Source organism: Malus sylvestris, chromosome 9, assembly GCF_916048215.2.
Source record: "Malus sylvestris chromosome 9, drMalSylv7.2, whole genome shotgun sequence".
NCBI lineage: Eukaryota > Viridiplantae > Streptophyta > Magnoliopsida > Rosales > Rosaceae > Malus > Malus sylvestris.
The window spans coordinates 27612847-27638507 of NC_062268.1; the positions used below are offsets into that span (position 1 = coordinate 27612847).

Consider the following 25661-nt stretch of genomic DNA (forward strand, 5'->3'; position numbering starts at 1 on the left):
TGAGTCATAGTGGTCCATAAGTAAGATTTTAGTAATTTTAATTTTGAAAAACTTCTTTTTGCAGATGTCGTGGTCACATGTATAGTCAATAATAATCGATAAGCAATAACAGATTTGGACACATACCAAACTAAAAATAAAGTATATTAAAAAAAATCATAGGTATGTGTAAATATGCGTATTATAGTCAATTTTGCTAAATATGTCCAAAAGACAAATGGATCCAATCATCCAACGGGTGGGTGCGGTGGGACAGTGGGTCAGTGGGCTCCACTTGAAAATGGACTTTCGGATAAACATAAGAAGAGATCGATACGCATCAATAGTAGAGTGGGGCAGGCACTGGCACTGGCACTTCTCGAGTCAGCTACATTTCCTTCACATTTCATCCAAACACACAAGCAAAAAATGTTGCAGCTTTCAATTCCGAAAGGTACGCAAACGAATTCAATCCAATAAGATTTTGATTTTGATCCATCGATCCGAAACATTTTCTGATTTTAATTGTTGTTTGCAGTGAGAAATTTGGAGGCTCTTCGGAGGGCTTCCATCTTTGCTTTCCGAAGCTCTCACTTCTCCACAGCCGCCGATCCGTTTTCCAAGCAGCCTAATCCTCCGGTAATCAATCTTACCTACCCTGCCTTATCTCCTGTTTGTTTCCTCGGAAAATTTAGCGCTTTCTTTCTCGGTAAAAGTGATGTTCCACGTCTGTGTATTTATTTGTGGTTACTCAGTACACTTGGTTCCTATAATCTGTTTAGCTGCTCAGAAAATGTTTTGACAAAAACAAATATGAAGAGAAATGAAATGGAATATGCTATTGGGGGAGGGGGGGTGTGAGAGTGGTGCTGATTGTTCAGATGAATACCTACTCCATGTTAACCTTGCTGATTCAAATATTTACCCATTTTAATTGGAGTAGATTTCAGATTTTACAATTAATCCGTGACGACATATTCATTTTGTCTGACATTTAATCTCATTTTAATCCGTTTTGTTGTATCAGAGCGTTCCCAATCTAATTGGTGGTACTTTTGCGAAATCACAATCATCTGCGTCCATCGACGTTATAAACCCTGTAAGTGCATGACATGTATCCAGCAATTTCTTGGGTTTTTTTTTTTTTTTTTTTTTTACTTGGTCGGTTGTTCCTTTATAGAACTCATTGTGTTTGTCTTGTATTCAAAATTATTTCGTAGGCAACTCAAGAAATTGTTTCGCAAGTTCCTTTAACCACAACTGAAGAGTTTAAAGCTGCAGTGTCTGCGGCAAAGAAGGCTTTCCAATCATGGCGTAATACACCTGTTACGGCTCGTCAACGTGTCATGTTCAAGCTCCAAGAGCTTATACGGAGAGACATTGTAAGTATGCTGGGTTTGGAGTCCTTCTCCTCTTTACTTAGTAAAAGTACAGTTGATTGAGCTATGAAATTTTTTTTATTCCTGTTTCAGGATAAGCTTGCTTTGAATATTACTACCGAACAGGGGAAGACATTGAAGGATGCACATGGAGATGTGTTCCGTGGGCTAGGTTAGTGTCTGTATTTTGTCGTCGAACTGTTTCTGCAAATGTTGGATTTCAGTGGGTGACAATGAAGCTCTGAGAATTTATTTTTTCTTATTCAGAGGTGGTGGAGCATGCTTGTGGTACAGCAACTCTCCAAATGGGGGAGTATGTTTCTAACGTATCAAATGGAATTGACACATACAGTGTTAGAGAGCCACTTGGTGTCTGTGCCGGTATTTGTCCCTTCAACTTTCCTGCAATGATTCCCTTATGGGTGAGTGAGCCTTCTTGCTTTCCCTGTTATATGATTGAAATGCCCACTGCTTTTTTCTATTCTTTTTCATATGAATGATTTACCTTCAGGGTTGATGTATCAAAGATATTATTCCTTTTCCCTTCTATTTTTTAGGTTTCTTGTTCAAAACTTTATTGGGCATTGTATGCATTCGGTCATCTAAGTGCTTAGGCTTGCCAACACTGTCAAAACGCATCTGATATGCATCCTTTTATCTTGTTCTTGAGAATGTCTTCTCGCAAGTAAACAAACACTAGGTCATTTTAGCAAATCTTTTTTATGCTCTAGTCCTTTTATGCTACTGCAGATGTTCCCAGTTGCAGTTACCTGTGGGAATACCTTTATCTTAAAGCCATCAGAAAAAGATCCAGGTGATTACCATTTACTTTGACCTCGTATATCTACTCGTGGAACATTAGCCCCCTCAAGCTTTTGTTTTATAAAATTATAGGAGTAAGAACATTAGAAAAAGTTAATTTGCGGCCTAATGTTTGTGTAATTTTTTATCAACAATCTTTCCTTCCTTTCTCTTCGTCTATTCTTGTCTCGAGAGGTCTTGACGATACCCTTCTGGAGAACTGCCTAGGCCCAGTCACAGGATCAACCCTTTAACCTACGTCAAAAGAAGGACATTATATTATGTGAAGAAGTCCTGTTTGGCATGAATGATTCCCAGCAGGGGCAATTATCCGAATGAGGAGTATTTTTGTAGTAACACATTTGCTTATATATCATAATACGTTTTGCCATGAAAGGTATTCTTTTGATTTCAACTTGTTCAATTTATTCATGAAACAAGAATTTTGATCGCTAGGAAACTTGGAAGACTGATATTCCTAAGGGTCGGTTTGATAACCCCTTTTTAGTTTAGTTTTCATTATTTTGTTCGTAGAGGCTAGAGGGAGAAATGAGGGACAGGATGCTGGGAGAGATGTATAAGGAAGGAAACACGTACAAAATGAAAACTAAACCAAAAACCAGAAACTGTTTAAAGTGGTTTCACTTAAAACAATTTTGTTTTCATTCATTCTTCTTTGTTTCTTGCCCTCTCTCCCACCACCCTTCTTCATCCTTCCTTTTCCCCATATACTTTAACCCTATATCAAGCGCAAAAAGTGAACTAAAACTAAAAACAAAATGGTTACTACATGAGCCTAAATGATTAATTTTTGCGATGCTTTTTGATTAACATATTAGTTACTATTACTTGCTAGAATCTATCAAATGGAAGGATTTAATGAAATCACTGGTCATATCCTTAGATACCATCTTGATTGTCTAACATGCTATTATTTTCCCTAATGACCTACGTACATTGGCTGGGTCTGTACATGCAGGCAAGGATACAATTTAATTTTCATGCTTAAACTTTGAAAGTGAGTTGTTATATTTTAATATGTGCAGGGGCTTCTGTAATTCTGGCAGAGTTAGCAATGGAGGCTGGTTTGCCTGATGGTGTCTTAAATATTGTTCATGGAACCAATGTATGACTCAGACTACTTTTACAAGCACTACTGTTATTGTCTTAAGTTCTGCCCAAGTAGATGGCCTAATACTTGCTAGGATTCACGTAGGATCTTTAATTGATATTCACTCAGAAGATGTGGAAAATCTTTGATCAATGCATTTTAGATATATTTGCCATCTCATGGGTCATTGGTAAGAAGCAAAATAAAGAGATCCATAAAAAGAAAACATCTGTTTTCATTGCTTGGCGCTGTAGATTTATTTATTTAATTATTGTGTAAATCATTTGAAGGCAAATGTGAAGCATTTTACGTGCGAATTCCTTCGTTATGAAGAAAAGCTTCCCTGTGGTTTGTATTGATAATTGATTGCTGCTGACCTTAGAAATATAAATGTAGTTCAGTAATGAGCTTCAGGTTAGGGATCCCCCAGATAAACTTATTTTTTGGGACATACTTGTAGGGCCAACTAACATTGGTTTCAACAATCCTAACAGTCTAGTTTTTAGGCCTCCTTCAAAGATCATCCTTGCAATTAACCACTCAAGTAAATGGTTGTCAATTTAGTGTTTTAATGATTTCCAAAGTCTCACTGATTTTGTGCATCAACACTAGAAATAGTTTTTAGGTTTTTCTTAGATACAATTGGATGTCTTAATGATTTCCAATAGGTTTATTCTTTTGCAAGGATGATCTTTAAACCATCCATTTATGAATAGGCAGTTAGGATCATTGAATTTTATTTGGAACGTGTCCCACAGGGTGTCCCTCTAGTAAAGGTTGTATGAGGGATCCCTAAATAGAAGGGGACTTTGTAGTTTGGTTGCATCTAAGTGTGACAAAGAGAAGCTAAGAGTTTTGCACCTATAAATCTCAACAATGCTATATTCCATGTGTTGTACAGTTGTGTTTATGACTGCTTGAAATACAACTTTTTTTTAATTGGACGAAGTGATATTAGAAGTTTGCTACCTTTAGGGGAATTGATTTTCCTAAATGTATGTTACTTTGTGGCAGGATATTGTTAATGCAATTTGTGATGATGATGATATCAGAGCTGTATCATTTGTGGGTTCTAATACTGTAAGTTTACTCATAATGATCACAACCACCTTCCAATTTGTTTTACTTTTATAGTTTTCAGATTGTAGCTTGCAGTGTCGACAACCCTAATAGCCTTGTAGTTTTAACATTATGGATTGCTTTGCGGTTTGAGTTTATATTTAATCTTATAAACAAAAGAAAATGCCTGAATATTAATTTTTTGTCAGATTATTTAGTTAATTATTGTTGTTTTCATGTATGTGCTCGCCTGCATATCATGTCACTGAGAGTAAATATAATATTATAGTTTGTTCGTAGAAGTGAATTTTTTAATCAGATGGTTAGAGTTTTGAAGTATAAAGTTTTTTATTTTGAGTTTCTCTATGCATCTGGATGTTTTGTGGTTAGACAAGTTTGAACTGTTTATTGTAGGGATAAGTTTGTTGGTTTCTGTTCAGACACCTTTAGTTGGTTCCAAAATTTTGCAACTTAAAATTTTCCGGGTTTAATATTATGCTTTTACCTTGGTTGTGAACTGTTGTTCAAATTTATAAGTTTGCATGTCTGTTTAGCAGTATAGTTGCCGATGTAGTTCTGGTACAAAGGAACATGCTCTTACCAAATTCTCCCTTGCATAACAAAAAATTAGATTTCTACGTTTTGCGATTTTTTCGTTCATGTCGTATCAGTTGACCCTAGCTGTATCCTTACACAATGTTCCTATGTTAACATCAAAAGGCTGGCATGCACATATATTCAAGAGCTGCAGCTAAAGGGAAACGTGTTCAAGTAAGTCTGCTTCATATATAACAGTTGTGCTTTTGAGCCAAATGGTAGCTTTCATACCCTTGAAACAGTTGAGGGTGAAATTTATTTTTTCCTGATTTGACTATTTCTCCAGTCCAATATGGGGGCAAAGAACCATGCCATTATCATGCCTGATGCTAGTGCTGAAGCTACTTTGAATGCTTTAGTTGCTGCGGGCTTTGGTGCTGCAGGACAAAGATGCATGGCACTCAGCACAGTTGTCTTTGTTGGAGATTCAAAGTCATGGTATTATTATTACTATTATTTTTAAATTTGATAAGGTTTAGCCTTCTAGTTCACCATTAGTGTATCCCTTTTTTATTGAAGGCTGAAAGCTTGAAACTTACCTTCAGTGTTACCAAAGGAAGGTTGACCTTCAGTGGCCTGACCTTTTGAATCCATCTCCACTTACCGCTAAGACAATGTTCTATTTGCTAGAAGGCTTCTCCAATATGATCCCTGGGGCTTGAGAAGGATGAAAAACAATGCACACCCTTAATTCTGCTTCCTAGAAGACTCGTCCGGAAAAAAAAACCAAGAAAAGATTTTAGTAAAAATTGATTTCTTGTCTGTGTCCATTTTGTTAGTGTACACATCACCTAAAACCTTGTCACATTTCTCTCTTGGTATCCCAGATGTCTTGTTATTTCCATGTAACCTAGGTTTTAATTTGATTACTGTCATTGGATTTTAGCTATTTAACCTTTTCAGGGAGAACAAACTTGTGGAGGCTGCCAAAGGTCTGAAAGTAAGTGCTGGAACAGAACCTGATGCTGACCTTGGTCCAGTAATTAGCAGACAGGTAAGCAAATTAAAGGTTTTTTTTTTTTTCGTCCCGCCATCAATCAGATTACCAAATAGTGATGTTATTGAAGCCTAATTTTTATATATTATCCATCATATACTTGAATGAGTGGTAACCAAGTAGCATATTTGTTGTTAAAGTGGCAACTCCTTGACAGCTAACATCCGCTTTGCTCTTGACTAACTGATAACAATTGTTTACTGGGTTCATTCACAGGCAAAGGAACGGATATGCAAATTAATCCAATCTGGTGTTGAAAGTGGTGCCAAGCTATTGCTTGATGGCAGAAGTATAGCGGTATTTTTTTATGCTTTCTGACTTAATACTTGCTGCATAAGATGCCTCTGACATTTTATTGCAAGTGTCGGCATGTGTTCTGTTCTGTTAGATAACAAGTATGCTTGAATGACTCAATTTTTTTTCAAAGATAATCACTGGTCAGTTATCTACTCATTTATGGGTGACAAAACAGGTCCCGGAATATGAGCATGGCAATTTCATTGGTCCTACAATCATATCAAATGTTACAGCTGACATGGAGTGCTACAAGGTATTGTCTGTAGCTATGACATCCACATAATTTGGAGAACTTGATGGTTTCAGATTTGGTCCCTGTCCCTTTTTTGGGGTGCTTTTTATTGGCACTCCAAAAAACTCATTGTGCACTCCTCATAAATGTATTTTTCTTTCTAAACATAGAAACTTTGGAATGCACAATGATGTTTTGGAGTGCCAACAACAGCACCTTTTTTTTCACTTATGTTTTTATGAAAACAATGGTGGTCATTGGCTACACAACAGATTGAAGGTACCAATATCTTGGGTACGTATTTGTTTGGATACCAAGGTCCAAGTGATTTGGCATCCGACAACACCTTTTATTTGTTGACTCAAATTCAATGGATTTTCTAAAGGAAAAGAGTCACTTAACTTTTATGCTGGGATGGACTTGATTGTTTTTCGACCTTGTTTTGTGCAGGAAGAGATTTTTGGTCCTGTTCTTCTCTGCATGGAGGTATGTTTATTGATTCCATTCGTGTTTCTCTGCGATTCATCTTTCTCATAGCCTGGTATGGGTGTTAACAAATTTGATTTCTTCTTAATGTCAGGCGGACAGCTTAGACGAGGCAATAAGCATTGTTAACAGAAACAAGTACTCATTGCTTTTCTTGTTGCCTTAATTAGCTTTAGTGGAGAAGAAAAATATGTTGTTCATGTGAGTGAATTATTTTGAGCAGATATGGTAATGGAGCTTCTATATTTACTACGTCCGGGGTAGCAGCAAGGAAATTTCAGACTGAGATTGAGGCTGGACAGGTAAATCAAGTTCTTAAGCATCTGTTGCGGCTGAGTTTGCAAGAAAAGTAATATGAACTATGGAAATTAGTTGACGGTAGTATATAACAGCAGATTTGTTAGTTTGGCTCTGGTTGGCAATGTTTTACCATTTTAACTTGGAGCTATATTCAGTTAAACTGTGATGGATACAGAGATACGTTTAATATCAATTTCTAACTTTGCGCATGAAATAGGTTGGAATCAATGTTCCTATTCCAGTTCCCTTGCCCTTTTTCTCTTTTACTGGCAACAAGGCATCTTTTGCAGGAGATTTGAATTTCTACGGTAAAATATTTATCACCTCTTACGCAAACTTGTTATGATAATAGCAATATTTTCTCTCGTTTCAATAGTTTAATTGTTCAAAAGCTGGTTGTATACAATAAATTACCTGGATTTGGTAAATTGTAAGAGTTTGTTTGCTCTGAATTACAGGCAAAGCTGGTGTTAACTTTTTCACACAGATCAAAACAGTTACTCAGCAATGGAAGAATCTACCAGGCAGCAGCGTGGTTAATCTCGCAATGCCAACTTCTCAAAAGGCATAGTTTCCTTCATTACAAATGCCCCTTTCTGGAACTCGTCTCAACATTACAATAAAATCAATGTCAAGTTCTTCAATATATTTGCTTTCTTCCACATTTGTTTCTGTTTTTTTTTCCTTTCAAAGGTTGTAGTGCAGCTTACATCACAAGATTTGCACCATATTCTGGTGCTTCGTACCGTTTGAGGTGAGATCCCTTGATAATCTCACTATGGCAGTGCACGTTACAAAGATTGCAAGACAAAGTTCACTCATTGGAAATTTGGAACTTCATCTTGGTTCTTTTGTTCGGTTTTCACCTTTTTCTTCAGACTTGTGACACGGTCCTTTTCATTCCATTGTTGGATGCCCTTGATGCCCAATATCAGTGAGATTTTAGCAAAACGTAAAATGTCAATTTTGTGATCTTCGCTCGGTTGCTCCGATCACTTAGTGATGATAATATATAAAGAGATAGAGGTAGGGAAGCAAATACAAGATGTACGTGGTTCATCCTAAGTTTGGCTACGTACACGGGGTTGAAGAGTTGAGTTCTCATTAATAGTGAAGAGGTTACACAATAAGTAGGTTCAAGGGTTCGGTGTTACGTTCACGGGGTTGAGGAGTTCTCATTAATAGTGAAGAGGTTACACAATACATAGACTAAAACATAATCCTCATTGGTGGGTTCTAATGACAATTTTAAATACAGTAATGAGATTAGGGATTAATTGTAGGAAAATGATCTCCTTTTATATTTGAGGAGAGTATCCGGCTTTCGTCCACGGTCGATGTGGGACTTTAGGAGTTTTATTCTGACGTTGACATGTGTCGTTTTGTGATTGGTCTCTTAGTTGACGAAAAACACTTGTGCTTCGTGAACCTCTCAGTGGGTCCTTGAAGGTATAAAGTTGATCAGTGCTTAATAGTTTTGAAATTGATCAAGTATGGTACAAACACACCCTCTTTAGATTTATCAGAATTCTTTGAAGTGTCTCTCGTTCTACTATTTCCGGGCTCCTCATTAGGCCGATGAGATTGCTTTGCAGTTGAAGCCGGTGTAATTTGTGGCGTAAACGCCTTGTCTCCTGCTTTCAGTACCACAATCTGCCTAGTGTTTTGTGGACTACAAGTCTAGAAGACGATCATTCCACTAAAATGTGCCATAACGTATTATAGCATTATCATTGGAAATAATTAATCCTGAAATAATAATCCGTTTATTCGCTCATCCATTGTTGGGCAATGTGCACTCTCCAATGTTGAACATGTTCGTCACTAGTGTCGGTTTTGTATGACTAAATAATCGTCTGATTCATTGTAGAAGCGAGGTGATTTTCACATCTTCTTTTTACTATTTTTAACTGTTAAATTAAATAAATAAAAGTGAATTGCAAAATAAAATCAGGATAAACCTAGAGGTGGTTTGGGAGCGATGTGCTTAAAAAAAAGCACCTATGGTAAACTGAAAAAAAAAAGGCTTATTTTGGAAGCTGCTGTGAGAATAAGCTGAAATCAAAGGAAAAAGCTGAAGTTGCTATTTGCAGCTTTGGAAAATTGATTTTTTTTCAAAGCACACGAAGCTACAGTGCTCCTTTAATGAAAAGATCCACTATCAGATTACTTTTTTTTCCAAAAGCACTTTTACAAAAAAGTTTACCAAACACTCTGCTAATTTATTTCACAACCGCTTATTCTCACAACACAGCTGCTTATTCTCACAGCAGTTTTTTTTCAAAGTACAGCAATACCAAACCAACCCCTAAAACTACCAAGAGAGAGTCAAAGACCACTAATCTAATTCGGGTCCGCTGGAGCTCTACCCGGGCCAACCAGACCCGTGTCCGCAGTCAGTAACAGTAACGCAGCACGCACACCGTTACTCACATTGCGTTTGCTTTGCCTTGAGAATATGAATGCTCTTGGCGGTGGCGGCTATGGCGGCCTCTGGGGTTGGAACTCCTCATCACCCAGAAAACCCAAGCAGCCAAGAAGACGCCCATTCGATTCCAAATCCCAGTCCTCCTCCAATTCCAATTCTGTGGACGCAACCGGAAGAGCCCGTCACTGGTTCCCCTTAATGCAAGCCGCCACGGCTGGCTCACTGGCTCTGACGGGAGATACAATTGCTCAGCTCACACAGCGCTGGAGAAAAGCAGAGGCGGAAAACCAACAGGTTTGTCTAATTTAACGTCTCTTTCTTGGCTTTATTTAGCTGCTTGGTTCCTGAGAAAATGTAGGATAAAGATAAATCTTGGAATTTTATGATGTGTTTGGTTGCTCAGAATATTTTGAGGGTTTATAAAGTTTGAGGCTTAGAATTATTTATAGTTGGGATTTGGAGTGAAAAGGACAAACTTTTCGGTATCTGGCGGTGTAAATTACTCGATCCATTTCCGTATCGCTCATGATACATATACTAACCCAGGCACTCCTTTGAAATGCATATCCCGTTTTTGCACAGCAGGGTTATGAAAATCCACAAGAAGCCACTGGCCGTATTGTACGTGCCAATTGCATTTTAGCTAATAAACCAGTGGATATCGAGGTTTGTAACTGAGAGTTGGTTGTGTATTTCTGAGTGCAGCAGCTACTTATTAATTTGCTGGAATGTTGTTTCTTGTAACTGTACCAAAGTTGGCGCGAATGCTAAACCGATGTTCCTTGGTTGTATGTGTTGTGTTAAACTCTTGGATCTCGTTATCTTAAACTGACTAGAAAGAACAAGTGCCTAATATGGTTGGATGGCCCTGGTAGACTACAATTTCTCAGCTTATAGGTTGTTACCCGCTAAGCTATTGCTTAGCCGAAGATTGTGGATTCAAGTTTGTAGCAGGTGAAATGATGGATCAACACTTTGGACTGTAGATCTTGAATTTCTTTTAGATTTTTGGCTCCGCTAGCGAACACAATTCTAGGTTCGAAACATATTACCATAATCCTTTTTGCTGTGACAAATCTTGTATGGGTTCTTAAGAAAAGGAAGTTGTCCATTTTCCGGGAGAACTCTTGCATGGAAATGGAAAAGAATCAAGTCTCTATTGGAAATGGTAAGATCTTTGGTGCAAGGAGGAGTTGACCTGTAGCATCTTGACTGGGTTCTGTCTTCAAAGGATACCCCTCATCGATGAATAAGTGGAAAAGTTATCTTGTCAGTTTACGGCAATGTCATTCTTATATGTGGTCTCAACCGGGAAGGATGTAAACCAATTATCCAAGCATTCACTTAATTTTTTTTGGGTTATTTTTCAAGTATGTGACCAAACATCTCTGTGGTGCGGAGTCAAATGCTAGAAAATTCATTTATAATGGATAAGCTATGAAGATCATGGTGTGCCTCCTAGTTGATTTGTGTGGTCCATCCGCCAAGCTTGATGACTCTTTGTAGCTCCATCAATTGGTCTTGTCTTGTCTAATCTTTATAGTTTATGGCTTGTAAGATTGCTTTGGTACATTAGTATTTGTGTTCCTTTGAGTTTAGTGACCAAATTCTCTTTGTTAGGATGTAAAACGTGCTCTCCTCTCAGACCATGATTGGCTTCGTGCACTGCGGATGACTTCCTATGGGTTTCTTTTGTACGGCCCTGGTTCTTATGCCTGGTACCAGTATCTTGATCATTCTTTGCCTGCAAAAACTGTGGAGAACCTACTGCTGAAGGTTTGACCTCTTTTACATCAATCTTGAGGTATTATGACTGTAAGGAACTCAGAAAAACCCCAAAATAAATTTTGAGGAAACAAAAAATGAAAGTAAGCCTAGTTTGGAAGGCATCTCACCTAATTAGGAAGGTATCTCATAGCTTTTTTCTACTTACAGGTTTTGTTAAATCAAATTGTGCTTGGTCCATGTGTGATTGCTGTTGTTTTTGCATGGAACAATTTATGGCAAGGGAAAGTGTCACAGCTTCCAGGGAAGTACCAAAGAGATGCTCTTCCCACTTTACTTTATGGTAAACTTCTTTTGATTGTTATTTGCATTCACTTTGTAGCTCAGATTTCATAAACTCATATTTTCAATTTTCGTTATATTAATTTGTGCAGGGTTTAGGTTCTGGATACCTGTCACTTTTTTGAATTTCTGGTACACCATTTTCTCTTCTGCGATTTATTTCCTCTTTTTTCTGTCTCCTTTGGTACGGGAAATTTGGCCGTGCCTCCATTAGTGCCATCATTGACAGAGTTGGAAATCGTTTATAAACTACTTATTTTCTACAAAGATAATGAAAGTTTTTTTGCAGTGGGTGATGGAAAAATTATTTTCCTATAACATCATACTCTGGCATACAATTCACTTTTAAATACCAAATTAAGTGGTAGCTTTGTGTAAAAATTTGACCGGAATAGCTTTCTACAGGGTGGTTCCTCTTCAAGCTCGTGTAGCTTTCATGTCTGTGGGTTCAATTTTTTGGAACTTCTGCTTGTCTTCAACTATGAGCAAGTAACATCTATGCATTTTATCAACAGTTGTTGTCAGCAAGCAGAACTTTGGTCACGAGGTATCTTCTACATCTCCGATTGCTTACCTTGCTTTGAGCTTCATAATTCTTCCTGTTTTATGCTATTTCTTTACTCGTTGCAGGTTGGTTTGGGAGTCTGACATCCGATAGACCACAGGTTTAGAAGAAAATGACGACCTGAAGCAACTTTTTAGTTAAAAAATGAAATTCAAGCCCTTCGAATTCGAGGATTGTTATAACAATGTGGACCTTATGTTCTTTTTCTGCTAGCCATAAAAGAAGAAAGGAAAGCCGATATGTTTCATAACATACCTGATCAATTACCTTCATCTTACACGTAATTTTTCATATGCATGACTCATACTCAATCATACAACGTCCTCCGTGAAAGAAAGGTAAGAATGTTTAGAATTGAGAAGCCTTGAGTTAACTAATGGGACCAAAAGGTGGCAACTGAAAGCTGAGACTCAGAGGAAAAAACTTTAAGAACTGGCGAGTGCACTACAATGGACAAAATCCAAGGCGCACGAGCGTCTGTAAACTGTTGATTGACTCATAAGAATGAGTGATTGATTGTTCGGTTGTGTGAATGTGTGTGTGACCAATGCTGGGAAGCCTCTGCCGTAGAGTGCATTGTTATCTCAATCACATCGCGGAAACAGGAAAAGATAGAATCTGAGACAGATTGGAATCGATTCCTACGTTGCTTTTTTTGTCGAATTTACAGTAGCTTTTCTTGCACACCCCAGCAGAAAAAAGCATCCACAATACAAAAGATGACAATCTTAATTGACAAGGATATATGTAAACCTTGAAGAGGAGGAAGGAATAAAAACTCTTAGAACCCCGAAACCTATCAACAATATTGCATGGGAAGTTCAAACTCCGGAGATGGACAGAACATAAGACATCATGAGCAGTACCAACAATGCCTACTCTCCTCTTCTTCCTCTTCCTCATCCTCGTCTAACCTACCATGAGCCGCTTGACTTCTTCTTCGGGATTTTTGAGGACGATGATGGTGAATGGGCTTTTGGGAACCCTGTTGCTCCCCTGTATGATAATTTTCAAGACACTCGGGTAAGTATGGTTTCTTTCCCTTTTTCTTTATGAAACCATGTATAGGTTATGACATAAACTATTTTCGTTGCATAATCAGGTTACCAGAACGGGTGCGTCGGATTCAAGGCGACCATTTGAGGGAACGCTAGCACTTGCAAGACCTCCTGGCTTAGCAGGGTAATCGCAGTCGAGACCACAATTCACATGCAGCTTTTTCTTTTCATTTTTTCATGTCATTGATTCACATATCAATCAAATGATCAATACGCATATGTATTTGGTTTAGCATCAGTTCGTATATGATCTAACCGCTAATGTGCCTCGTTCGAGCACAGCCATTACTCTTGCATTTTATTTGTTATCCCTCTCTTGATGATTTGCAATTAATCACCTTCTACTGGTGAAAATTTCGCAGTTCAGCAGCAGCACCAGGTTCCCGAATTCATATTCTGGTCCTTGACGATGAAATGGCAAGACAGGCAAACCCTAGACAGATGATCGGCAGACAATGGAATACGGCCTCCCCTAGACTTGAAGCAGACTCCAGATTGACCCGTGACGAGCAAAAGATGGCATTGCAGAAGCTGAAGAAAGAGATATACAATCCTTTTCGAAGAATATCGCAGAGGGTGAACTTGTATTACAGAGACACAGTTGTGAATGAGGAGGAAATGGGGAATGATGAAAATAGCAAGAGGTGTGCCATTTGCTTGGAAGACTTTGAGCCCAAACAAGAGGTTATGCTCACTCCTTGTAAGCATATGTTTCATGAAGAATGCATTGTGCCTTGGGTGAAAAGCAATGGTCATTGCCCAGTCTGTAGGTTTTCTATATCTCAGTAAACACGAAAAATATCTATATATACATATATACACACGCTTTTCTTTGTACCAAGATACGAGGCGGGTTTCGAACTTGGTACCTCTTGCAATATCAATAAGGAGAATGAAGGAGCAAACACATAGCTCTTATCTCTTGAATCATTCTAAATTCGGGCTTCTATTTGTACGCATGATTAAATTGAGGCTTATTTTTAGCTACGCCTTCTAGAACTCAATTTTAATCTACTTTGCTCCTTATAACTTAAAAGTCACAACTTTACTCCCTGAAACTTAAAATTCGCTTCACTTTGCCCCTGGAACTCGATTTTGATCCCAATTTGCTCCTTGAAACTTGAAAGTCGTCTATATAAAACTCAAAATTCACTCCACATTGCCTTAGATCTGTTAACTTCTTAAGTGTGTTTCATTTGGGAGAGCCAGGTTAATCAATATCTTTTTTTATTTTTTCATCTCTTCAATTTCTTGTTAATGTTCTCTAATTGTTGAATGTTGATGCATAATGGAGATTTACAATCAAATTTATTGCACATGTGGCATAGTCTTATTGGGTGTTGGGTCCCACATGTTTTAGGAGGTGACCTACAAATTTCAGAAAGAAGACAGAGTCCACAAGTCAAAGTGCAACGAATTTTAAGTTTCAAAGAGTAAATTGATAACTTTTGAATTACAGAGGGTAAGGTGAGATTAAAATAGAGTTCCAGAGAGCTTAACTAAAAATAAACCTTGAAATTGATAATCTACTAATTAAAGATGTGTTGAAGGGAAAAAATATAAAATTATGACCACCTATACTAAATTAATGGTACGCATGGAAAGATTAAAACATTCCAATACTTGTTGGGGTGTGATATCCACACACCCTATTTTACTTCTCACACACTTTTTTTAATTTTCGGCCGTCGAATCGGATGAATTGAAGAAGATCAACGGACATAAATTATCAAGGGATGTGTGAGAAGTAAAATGGGGTGTGTGAATAGCACATCCCTACTTGTTAAATGGTTAGATTATAAGGGATGAATTCCCTTCCTAGCTAATCCTCTCCTTATTATAATTTGAAATTGGAGAGTTTTTTATTCCAATCCAATCATGTGTACCCAATGAGCTCTTATGTTGTCAAGTAAACCTTCATCACTATTGATAAATCCACCACTGCGTTTGAGAAACCCAGATCACTGGCGAACTGAAGCTCAAACGTTGTTGTCATTGCCTCCGTAGCTCCCACAGTAAGGTTTCTTTGAATTAGAATAGCACAGGCCGCCATGAACTCACCACGGTTGTTACGAATAACTACACCAGTACCTCTAAACACCCCATTTTTCTGGACAGCACTGTTGTTTACTTTTTATCATAGCGACTCGAATTTAGCCGTGCTTAGCTCAAAATAAGGTGAAGTTGGAATTTATAATGTATTTCAACGTTCAACGTCATATTGATTTTGTATTCTTAGGGGCGTTTTACTTTCACTTATTTTAAAATGGAAAACTGAAAACAAGTTGCACATATTTGTATCTATTTAGTGATCAGTCCGCTAGTTTTTTTAATCCCACTAAAAACTCGTTTGTTAACTAATTTCCGTTACAAAAAAAAAAATACAACAAAAAACTTATTTCCAAATATTGTTGTAGCCTATTTTATCTAACCAAGGGAAGGGGGTTGGCGGCAAGTAGAGGTTGTACAAAGAGATATGTTTGTAGAATTATAGAGGAATGTGTGTGTTATTCTCTCTTACGTAGTGTCTTTATTTATAGTAATAAGAGGAGAAGAATTCATTCATCCCCAAGGAATACAAGTCTATATAGGAAATAATAACTAGAATCTAATCTAATCTAGAATTTACACAATCACACTTAAACTAGGAAAGTTTACAAAAATCCCCCTTGAGTGTGTAAATACTCAAGGTAGATTCAACATCATGTAGAAGTTGAGGAAGTCAACTCGTCGGCACTGATTCTGGGAACAACGCTATTCTCAATAAGGTAGGAACTTGCATAAAGAAGTAAGTCTCACTAAAAAAACCCTATGGCTATGGCAAAAACCCGAGTAGGGACAAAATCCATAGTCTAAGGAATGAGAAATGCAAAGTCAAATGAAACGTCTACGGGATGTCATCAGGGATATGATCAACCCAAGGTGAGTACCTCGTCAAAACCTAGTTAGGTAGCAAAAACCCAATAGGAAAAATGCACCTAATAGTAGGAAAAATAGTACATTAAGATTAAGCAAGTATTCTTCAGGATACTCCCCCTTAATTTGACACAATTCCAAAGAGAAATAGCAATGTAACAACTCAGAAAGTTTACACAAACCAATTCCTTGAACAAGCTTCTGAAACGTCACCTTTGGTAGTGATTTGGTGAAGAGGTCGGCCAGATTGTCTTGTGAACGGATTCGAGTGACTTCAATCTTCTAATGCTTTTGTTATTGATGTGAGAAGAAGAACTTCAGCGCAATGTGCTTGATGCTGTCTCCTTTGATGTAACACTTCTTGAGCTGTTCGATGCATGTTGTGTTATCTTCATAGATCGTCATCGGGACATCCATGATAGGGTAAAGATCGTAAGAGCTTCGAATATGGCCCACAACTGCTCTCAACCAAAAGCATTCTCGAGTTGCTTCATGTAAGGCGAGAGTTTCAGCATGGTTAGACAAAATGGAAACTAAGGTCTGTTTAGTTGACCTCCAAGATATTGTGATGCCTCTAACGATAAAGACATAACACATTTGAGAGTGTGCCTTATGCAGATCAGATAAGTATCATGTGTCAACATAACCAGCAAGGCTAGAATCGACTCGAGAAGTGAAGGGTGAGGCATCACTTGAGGATCCGTATGGATTAACAAGCCTAAATCTGTAGTACCCTTAAGGTAGCAGAAGATGTCTTTAACACCTGTCCAGTGTTAGCGTGTTGGTGCATTACTGTATCTTGCCAAAAAATTAATAGCGAAGGAGATGTCGGGTCTAGTGCATTGAGCTAAATACAATAAAGCGCTATCGTACTTGGATAAGAAACTTCAGGCTCCAAAATCTCTTCATCATCTTCCTTCGGATGGAAGGGATCTCGCTTTGAATCTACTGATCGAACGACCATAAGAGCACTCAATGGCTTTACTTTATCCTCATTAAAATGACGCAACACCTTCCAAGTGTAATTCGTTTGATGTACTAAGATTCCATCCGAATGGTGCTCATCTCGAGACCGAGACATCATCAAGTCTTTCCTAGATCTTTCATCTCAAATTCCAACTTCAGGTGCATGGTAGTTCTTGTGAGCTCTTCAGGAGTTCCACTAAGGTTCATGTCATCGACATATACTGTAACTATTGTAAAACCAGAATGTGAGTTCTTAATGAACACACAAGGGCATAATTTGTTGTTCACATATCCCTGACTAATCAAATACTCACTTAGACGGTCATACCACATTCTTTCGGATTGCTTCAAATTGGTAGAGTGAACGTTTTAGCCGAATTGAGAGTGTGTTCCAAGGTTTGGAAATATTTGATCTAATCAATGTAAGTCATCAAGAACTTTCATATAAATTTTCGTATCAAGATCCCCATAGAGATACATAGTTACAACGTCCATCAGCTGCATACTCAATTTTCCGAAAACTACCAAACTGATAAGGTAGCGAAAAGTAATCACATCTATAACGGGTGAATAAGTTTCGTCATAGTCAATCCCGAGGCGTTGTGAGAACCCTTGCGCAACAAGATGAGCTTTGTAACGCACAATTTCATTTTTCTCGTTACACTTCCAAATGAAAATCCACTTGTAGCCAACAGGCCTCACATGTGGAGGAGTAGGAGGTACAGGTCCAAACACCTTACGTTTCATAAGTGAATCGAATTCGACTTGGATTGCTTGTTTCCAGTTTGACCAATCGGTTCTACGTCGACATTCATCAACGAAATGGGGTTCAATGTCATCACTCAACATCAAGGTATTAAATATCGATAATATCAGAAATATCGGTAGTCCGAAAATACGGAAATATCGATGGAAATATCGGGATAATATCGATATCGATAAAAATAATATGGAAACCACGGAAATTGTAAGAAAAACTTGGAAATTTTTTTTGAAACTTTGCAGGATGTTTATTTAGTCAATTATCTATTAGTTTATCACAAAAAAATTGGAAGGAAATGCATTGCATGATGGATTTAACATTATCAAGTTGATTATATACCGAGCTGGCAAACATTGTGAGTGTAGAAAATATGTAGTAATTAATGAAAGAAGTTTAAACACACCATAATAATTTATATATAATGAATTAGTACAATATTTTACACTTTATACATTGCATGGTAAGATACATGAGTGACTTAGTACCACATAGAGTTCCTATGAGGTTCAAATTTTTCACTATCTTCATCATCTCTATGTGTAGAGTGAGTGTATTGTGAAGAGTAGTTATCAAATGATAAATCCCCAAAATAGTTTTGCATGTAATTGTTAACATGCCACCCATATGGATCCGAGATTGGTTGACCTTGTCCATAAGCAAAATCATTTGAAAATTGAGTCTCAGATTGTGTCCATGAGTCACTCGATTCCATCCCAACAGGAATCGGATATGATGGGTAGGGAAATGGTTGGTTATGAGTATAACCATAGTTACTACTTCCCAATCCAACAAAGTCCGAAGTTATAGATAACGAGTCATCTTCTTGACTTGACAAAATACCCTTGCCTCTTTCTCTACGAGTATAGTCCTTCCCTATGACACCAATTCCTGGTCCTGCCCACCTACTGCCATGGTCCTCATCCTGTATTGCATGCGTGAAGTTTGCCTCACCAATGAAGGGGCTCATAAATCCGGGAGGTGGTTCAACATAATTTCCATATCCACCACCACTACCTCCAGCTCCACTATATCCTTGATCATTCCCACCTCCGGTGGTAGGTGAGTCTCCTCCTGATCTTGTACTAGAGCTATCATTAGTATCAGCACGATGTTGTGGTTATGTAGGATTGGAAGAAGGTGGAATTCCAATGTTTCTTGGTCTTGGGCGCAAAAGTTCTTCCAAAGAGTCAGTGCTGCTAGATCTCACATCCTCTGCTAATACTCTTTCTACATTTATCCCTTCATTAAGTGCTTCTTCAGCAACTCTGGGAGCTGGGTTGCCTTCATCATCATCTAAATGAAGAGGTCTAATCCATTGATAAAGTTGGTTACCATCTGTATCATCATCTTCAGCAACAATATCAAACACATCTAGTGGGTCACCACGGTCAACATGATCTATTTCTGCTTCCTTATCTCGAATTTGAAGCTTCATGTTGTAGTAGCAATAAACTAATTTTTCCAACCTACTATGAGCCAACCTATTTCTTTGTTTTGTGTGTATGAGTGAAAATGTGCTCTAATTTCTTTCACAAGCAGATTAGGAAGCTGTTTGTGATAATACTTCGATTGCTAACTTTCTCACAGTTGGTGCATCGGTCCTATACGTGATCCACCATTCAGCTACAATGAAAAACAATGTTGATAAGCCTAATAACTCCAACAAATTCTATTATAAACTTATCGTGAAATATGTTTACACTCACTAGGAGACATTTTTGTTCGAGCAGCAACTGATGTTGGTTCTCCAAAAGTTCTTCTTGCATCTTTAAACCATGTTAGCTGAATTCAATAAATCGTGTTAGTTTAATCCACAAAGTCGTCGTACCCAGTGCACAAGGCTCCCGCTTTACGCAGGGTCTGGGAGAGGTGAATGTCGGCTAGCCTTACCCCCATTTATGGAGAGGCTGCTCCCAAAGTTTAATCCACAAAGTAATTATTATAATTTAATTAATTGTGTACCTTATTTCCAAATTGGCCAACTGCTGGTGATGCAGGGTCTAATTTAGAGTATACATTATGTACAGCACGTATAAGGGTACCATCATCTCCAACACCGGGTCTGTATTGGTATCGAGGATTCAAATAATATGTTGTTCAAAGAAACACATACTCTAATAAATGAATTGCAAATTATGACATAATTTATACCTACTGCATGCAAATCGTGGTATAATGTTTTATACCATTGGTCTTCAATTATCTTTATGACCCACCTTGCACCATGTTTTCTTTCCAATTCATCCTTCACTACACGCATCAACTCATATATTGCCCCCATAGTAGGATACACTTCTGTGTCAACGATCCGTAAAACTTTGTAAAGAGGTTCAAACACTTGGCACACATGTTCTGATTGAGTCCAAAAAGCATGATCAAGCACTATACTTTCCACCATACGACCTGCATTTGAGCGGCTGAAATTGTGGTTGGCCCAATCGTCACTAGTGAATAGTTGCTTCAACCCTGCTTTCTTCTTAAGTAGGTTGTCTAATGCAATATAGTTGGTGGCGAATCGAGTGGTAACTGGACGAATAATTTCTCCTTTGCAAAATTCACGCATCTTTGCCAACAACCAACTATGATTGTAAATATAATTTGTGATCGTTCTAGCTCTTTTTACCACAGTAGCAACATTCTCTCTCTTCCCCATTGCCTCAAATATAAGATCAATACAATGTGCTGCACATGATGTCCAAAACACATTATGATGCTTCATTAACTTTTTTCCAGCTTTGACAAATGCAGAACCGTTGTCGGTCACGACTTGGACAACATTATGCTCTCCCACCTCCATGATTACATCCCTTAATAATTTGTAAATATACTTGTGGTTCTTTATATGGTCTGAAGCATCAACAAACTTCAAAAAAATTGTCTTTCCCTTGGAGTATACCATGAAGTTTATGATCGACAATCTGGTCGGGTCGGTCCATCCGTTACACATGATTGTGCAACCATTAGTTTCCCACTTTGACCTCAACTTGTTAACATACTCGCCAATGTCTTTATACTCCATATCCAAATATTTGTTTCTTATCTCATAGGGAGTGGGAGGTTGTACTCCAACACTGGCCTGTTGACATCCCACTACCATATTTTTGAAATGATGTGATGATGCTTTCTTAGCAGGGTTCCCTCCTTCACATTACCTCCAGTGAAATAACTCCAAACACTCTTTTGACGTGCTTTGGATGACTTATATAAACTTAGGGCTATTGGTGGTATTGGTTGTGATTCTCTAAGACTGCCTCCATGTCTCATTTGTGCACCACCACTTGTCCCGGAACCTTGTGCTCTATTATGAATTTTATGAAGGTGTTCTCTTTCCCATGCTGACTGTTTGGAGGCATGTAATGCTTGTTTCAAACTGCGTCGTTCTTCAAGTCCCATGTCATCATCACATTCGTCCTCATCATCATCATCATCACTGTCAACCGCTTGGCCATAGACTTCTCCCCGTAGCCCAACTCGAATATTTTCCATTCCATGTGTTATCTTTTCCTTCTGCTGTTTTTTATTTTTTAATAATGTGCTGATGAATGCCTTCACTTCTGGGGGGACATTATCGCATCGTTGGACATTTTTTGCTGGATCTAATCCACTAAAATGGTACTTAAGTCGTGTCACCCCGCCACTCTTCATTACCCGACCACAATATTTGCAAATTGTGCCATGTTTGTTTCCGTCTATTGGGTCTCCACATTCCCAAGCTGCATCACGTTTAGTAACTCCACTGGACATCTTAAACGCACCTATATTTATTTTTCATGAAAATTAGACAATTATTTTTTGGCCAAAAAATATGGTAGTGATGACGGTTATATAAGAGAACCTAAATAATAAAGTTATTCTACAGAAGAATTAAATACGAAGTAAAGAAATGATTGTAAAAATTTAAGTAATTATAAAAATAATATGGAATAATAAAATCTAATATTAATGAATAATAAAACAATTTGATAAAAAAAAATCCTAATATAAAACATAGTGATGATGTCACAGCCCGTCCCGGATGTGCTTTTGACGGGAATGTGGAATGACTATATTACCCTTGATGAGTACTAAGGTACGTATGTATGTGGCATTATTATGGTTCAATATTGGTTAAGTTTGGAAGGGATAATTATATAATTAAGTTGGTTTAAAAGATTGATTTTTCTTGTTAAATTGGTTAGGATGATTTATGGTTGGTGTGGATTAAGGTGGACCACACAGAAAGGGACCTCTCTCTCTCCCTCTCCCTCCCGTAGCACTCTCTGTCTCTCTCCTTCTCGACCTCGCACACACACACCCAAATATGTACGGACCACAACCAAAACCCTTCAAATCTTGACGGATCGAGGCAAATAAGGTATGTATCTTCATCCTTTTGACGTCCTGAGTTCATTGGTGCTAGTTTTAGGATGTGAAACCTTCGATTTCACGTGGGATCCGAAACCTCCATTTTTGGGTACTGTTCATGCGAACGTAAAATGTTGTGTTTCAGGGAAATTCAAGCTTATAGCAAGCTTAGTGAGGTCCTAAGGAAGCTCGGGGACGTTCGTTTGAAGGATTTGGACGTCGGGATCATGGGTTTCGAAGTTGGCCGAATCTTTGGATTTTTCTCGGTGAGATTTCTTGATTTTTAGACCCTAAAACTAGTCCAACGTGATTCTACATGTTTGGGGCTTCAATTTGATATAAAATACGAAGAAAATGGGTGAAAAACGAAGGAGAACAAGAGGTTTTAAAATTGGCCGGAATCCGGTCGCCGGAAAAACCAGTCCGGCGACCCAAGGAAGAAGAAGAGCGCGTGGGGGGCGCGTAGGCCCGTGCCACGTGCGGCGCGTGGGGGCGCGTGTGTCCTCCAAAAATTTTTCTAAAAATTTCCCGACGCTCGTGACGTCGAGTAGGTCGATGTGGTATATTCATATACCCAAATTGAGCATCGTATGAGAAGTTATTCCGAATTATTGGTGATGTGTTTAAAATTAACGTTTTTATAGTTGTTTCGCATATAGGTGAGACGTATCCCGAGGACGACCGCATCCAGGGACGCCACGGGGGTTACGACCCGTCGACTTACCAGTGAGTGGGCAGTTTTATTTTCGTATTACCTTTATACTATCGATTTTTCCCAGAAAACGATTTTATGTGAAAATATATTTTAGAAAATGCCATGCATAGAATTATTTGAAAAATGTGAACTTCATATGAGTTATATGATTGATATATGATGCATACATGTTGCATGGTGCAGTAGAGGCACAGGTAAGTCAGGTGAGTTCATTTATTCATTGAATTGGTTGTTGTTGAGATGTTTTGAGCTCATAACCTGCACCCTAGGTGTTAGTGCTTATATTATTCACCACACAGCACGCTCGTCTTGGATCCAAGTAGGTGGATGTCGTACAGACCATGTGAGGGTTCCGACATGCTAGTCGTACAGATCACTAGGCGTGATTCCGACTAGTGGGTGACCTTAGTTATGCGCGCTGATGATATGATGAGAGAAGCACTAGAGCGTATTTTTACACCTTTCATCGTATAGACTACCTTACGTAGTTCCGAGTGATGTGCAGAGTAGGGCCGTACAGGTCACGGTGGTGACTCCGGCTTAGTGGGATATTGAGCTGTTGAATTAATCGTATAGGACCAACTGCAGGGTCTCCGATTGATTCCTTATTTCACCTGATTTATATTTGATTTATGGCATGGCATGTTTTTATTGAAAAATGTTGAAGATTTGGGATTCAAGTTTTGAGATTTCATATAGTTGTATTTATATATATTTTTTTCTGGGAAAGTATACAGGTTTTACGGTGAGGGGTTAGAAATGTTTTAAATGAAATGTTTTGGAAAAATCTTTGGTTTTACTGACCCACTCATTTTGTTTTGCGCCCCTCCAGGTTCTAATTTAGCGGTTGGTGGCTCTCGAGGTCTTTTCCGGCTTTCTGACAGACTTTCGACATGTAGGATTCACCTGAGGGTGATGTATTTTATTTTAGTCCTACTTGACTGCACTTAAACCTATGCTCTGAACTTATGTGTTTACTTTATAACTCGTCCGGTTATGTACGTAGGTGGTTATGTTGAGTTTGGTTTGAATTTCTGCTGAATTACGTTGTTATTTTGCTTCCGTGTCGCGCCTATGGTTACGTCACGCCCACGTGACGGCCAGCACACCTAGATCCTCCGGATCGGGGTGTGTCAGATGAATAATAATCCAATTTGATAATAATCCAATTTAATAATAATCCAATTTAATGAATAATCCAATTTGATAATAATCCAATTTAATGAATAATAATCCAATTTGATAATAAAAAAAACCTAATATTAATGAATAATAATCCAATTTGATAATAAAACCTAATATTAATAAAATAATAAATAACATTAAACATATTAAAATTATCCTAGGGAATAATTATACAACATTACTTAATTACTTAAAAAAATTAACATGTAATTGTTAATATTACTTAATTACTTACAAAAACTAACATGCAAGTATTAATTACTTAAAAAAATTAACATGTAATTGTTAACATTACTTAATTACTTACAAAAACTAACATGCAAGTATTAATTACTTAAAAAAATTAACATACGAGTCCACACAAATTTTTTTGTTGTATAAATTACAATAATATAAATATAAGTTTGTAAACTTACTTTAAATATGGAACCCTTTGTGTTCAAGCTCTGGAATGGATTTGGAATGGCTTTGAAAGGGGTAAGGGAAGAAGAAGAAAGGAAAATGCTCTGAATGGCTCTGATACTCCACCTCTTGAAAGAATATCACAGTGGCAGCTTTGAAAGGGGTAAGGGAAGAAGAAGAAACGAAAATGCTCTGAATGGCTCTGATACTTCACCTCTTGAAAGAATATCACAATGGCACACGGTTTTGAATGAAACCACCATCCATGGTCTGAAATTGTAAAAGTTATAATTGTAAAAGTGGTCTTGAAATTGTCAAAATAATTGTAAAAGTTGTCAGGAATCCTGAGTGAGTCATGTGTCCTCCTGACAGGAGGAACCCCACACACACACACAACGCACGCAACCACACACGCACACAACGCACGCACACAAACATCACACACGTAGACACACAGAGACCTCTGTCTCTGTCTCTCTCTCTATCCTTCTTTATTCTCTCAATTCTCCACTCCCACACACACACACACACAGATTTCTCGATCTCTCTTCTCCCTTCTCCCACACACACAACACGGTCTTCTGCTCATCCCTCTCCTTTCTCTCTGCACCGAGACCCACACACACACCACGGCCTTCTACTCCTCCCTCTCCTTTCTCTCTGCACCGAGACCCACATGCACACCATCGCACCTGCTCCGACGAGTTCCTTCAATTTCTCCGGTTAGGTAAGCTTCGGGTTTTTCTTTTTCTATTCTAGATCGAAGCTTAGATGTGAAATTGAAGTTCTATCTCGTGTTTTTGCAAGGTTTTTGGGATGAAATCGGCTCGGGAATAGGCACACCCATCTCCGGCGAGGCCGTGGGTGTCGACGAACTTTCCAAACACCTCCGACTTTCACGGCAAACGGACGTTATAAAAACGTTCCTCTCATCTTCTATTTCACTTTCATACCTAGATCGGAGTCTAGGGGCTGTTTTACAGTCGACCGGAGCTGTAGAAACTCCAGCGTTCG

General features: G+C 38.2%; 3 protein-coding genes and 1 long non-coding RNA gene across 4 annotated transcripts; all 4 read left to right on the forward strand.

The window, feature by feature from the left end:
• The first annotated feature begins 282 nt into the window (after positions 1–282).
• On the forward strand, positions 283–8087 carry LOC126582090 (methylmalonate-semialdehyde dehydrogenase [acylating], mitochondrial). The gene is made up of 19 exons (XM_050246093.1): positions 283–433; positions 518–618; positions 1007–1078; positions 1200–1361; positions 1452–1530; positions 1626–1780; positions 2109–2172; positions 3206–3285; positions 4285–4350; positions 5050–5100; positions 5213–5364; positions 5830–5920; positions 6140–6220; positions 6396–6473; positions 6903–6938; positions 7033–7076; positions 7162–7240; positions 7456–7546; positions 7697–8087. Exons 1-19 carry the CDS (start codon positions 409–411, stop codon positions 7807–7809), a joined length of 1620 nt encoding a protein of 539 aa, XP_050102050.1. The 5' UTR covers positions 283–408; the 3' UTR covers positions 7810–8087.
• Positions 8088–9572: 1485 nt separating this feature from the next.
• LOC126582091 (uncharacterized) lies at positions 9573–12548 on the forward strand. The gene is made up of 6 exons (XM_050246094.1): positions 9573–9960; positions 11287–11442; positions 11602–11734; positions 11826–11865; positions 12139–12280; positions 12364–12548. The coding sequence occupies exons 1-5, from the start codon at positions 9697–9699 to the stop codon at positions 12224–12226; spliced, it is 681 nt and encodes a 226-aa protein (XP_050102051.1). The 5' UTR covers positions 9573–9696; the 3' UTR covers positions 12227–12280; positions 12364–12548.
• Positions 12549–12703: 155 nt separating this feature from the next.
• On the forward strand, positions 12704–14293 carry LOC126582092 (probable E3 ubiquitin-protein ligase RHG1A). The gene is made up of 3 exons (XM_050246095.1): positions 12704–13321; positions 13401–13480; positions 13719–14293. The coding sequence occupies exons 1-3, from the start codon at positions 13154–13156 to the stop codon at positions 14143–14145; spliced, it is 675 nt and encodes a 224-aa protein (XP_050102052.1). The 5' UTR covers positions 12704–13153; the 3' UTR covers positions 14146–14293.
• Positions 14294–22499: 8206 nt separating this feature from the next.
• LOC126582093 (uncharacterized) lies at positions 22500–24065 on the forward strand. Its single transcript, XR_007609266.1, has 3 exons — positions 22500–22611; positions 23005–23071; positions 23893–24065. It is a non-coding gene; the product is annotated as an uncharacterized LOC126582093 (long non-coding RNA).
• The last annotated feature ends 1596 nt before the right edge of the window (positions 24066–25661 follow it).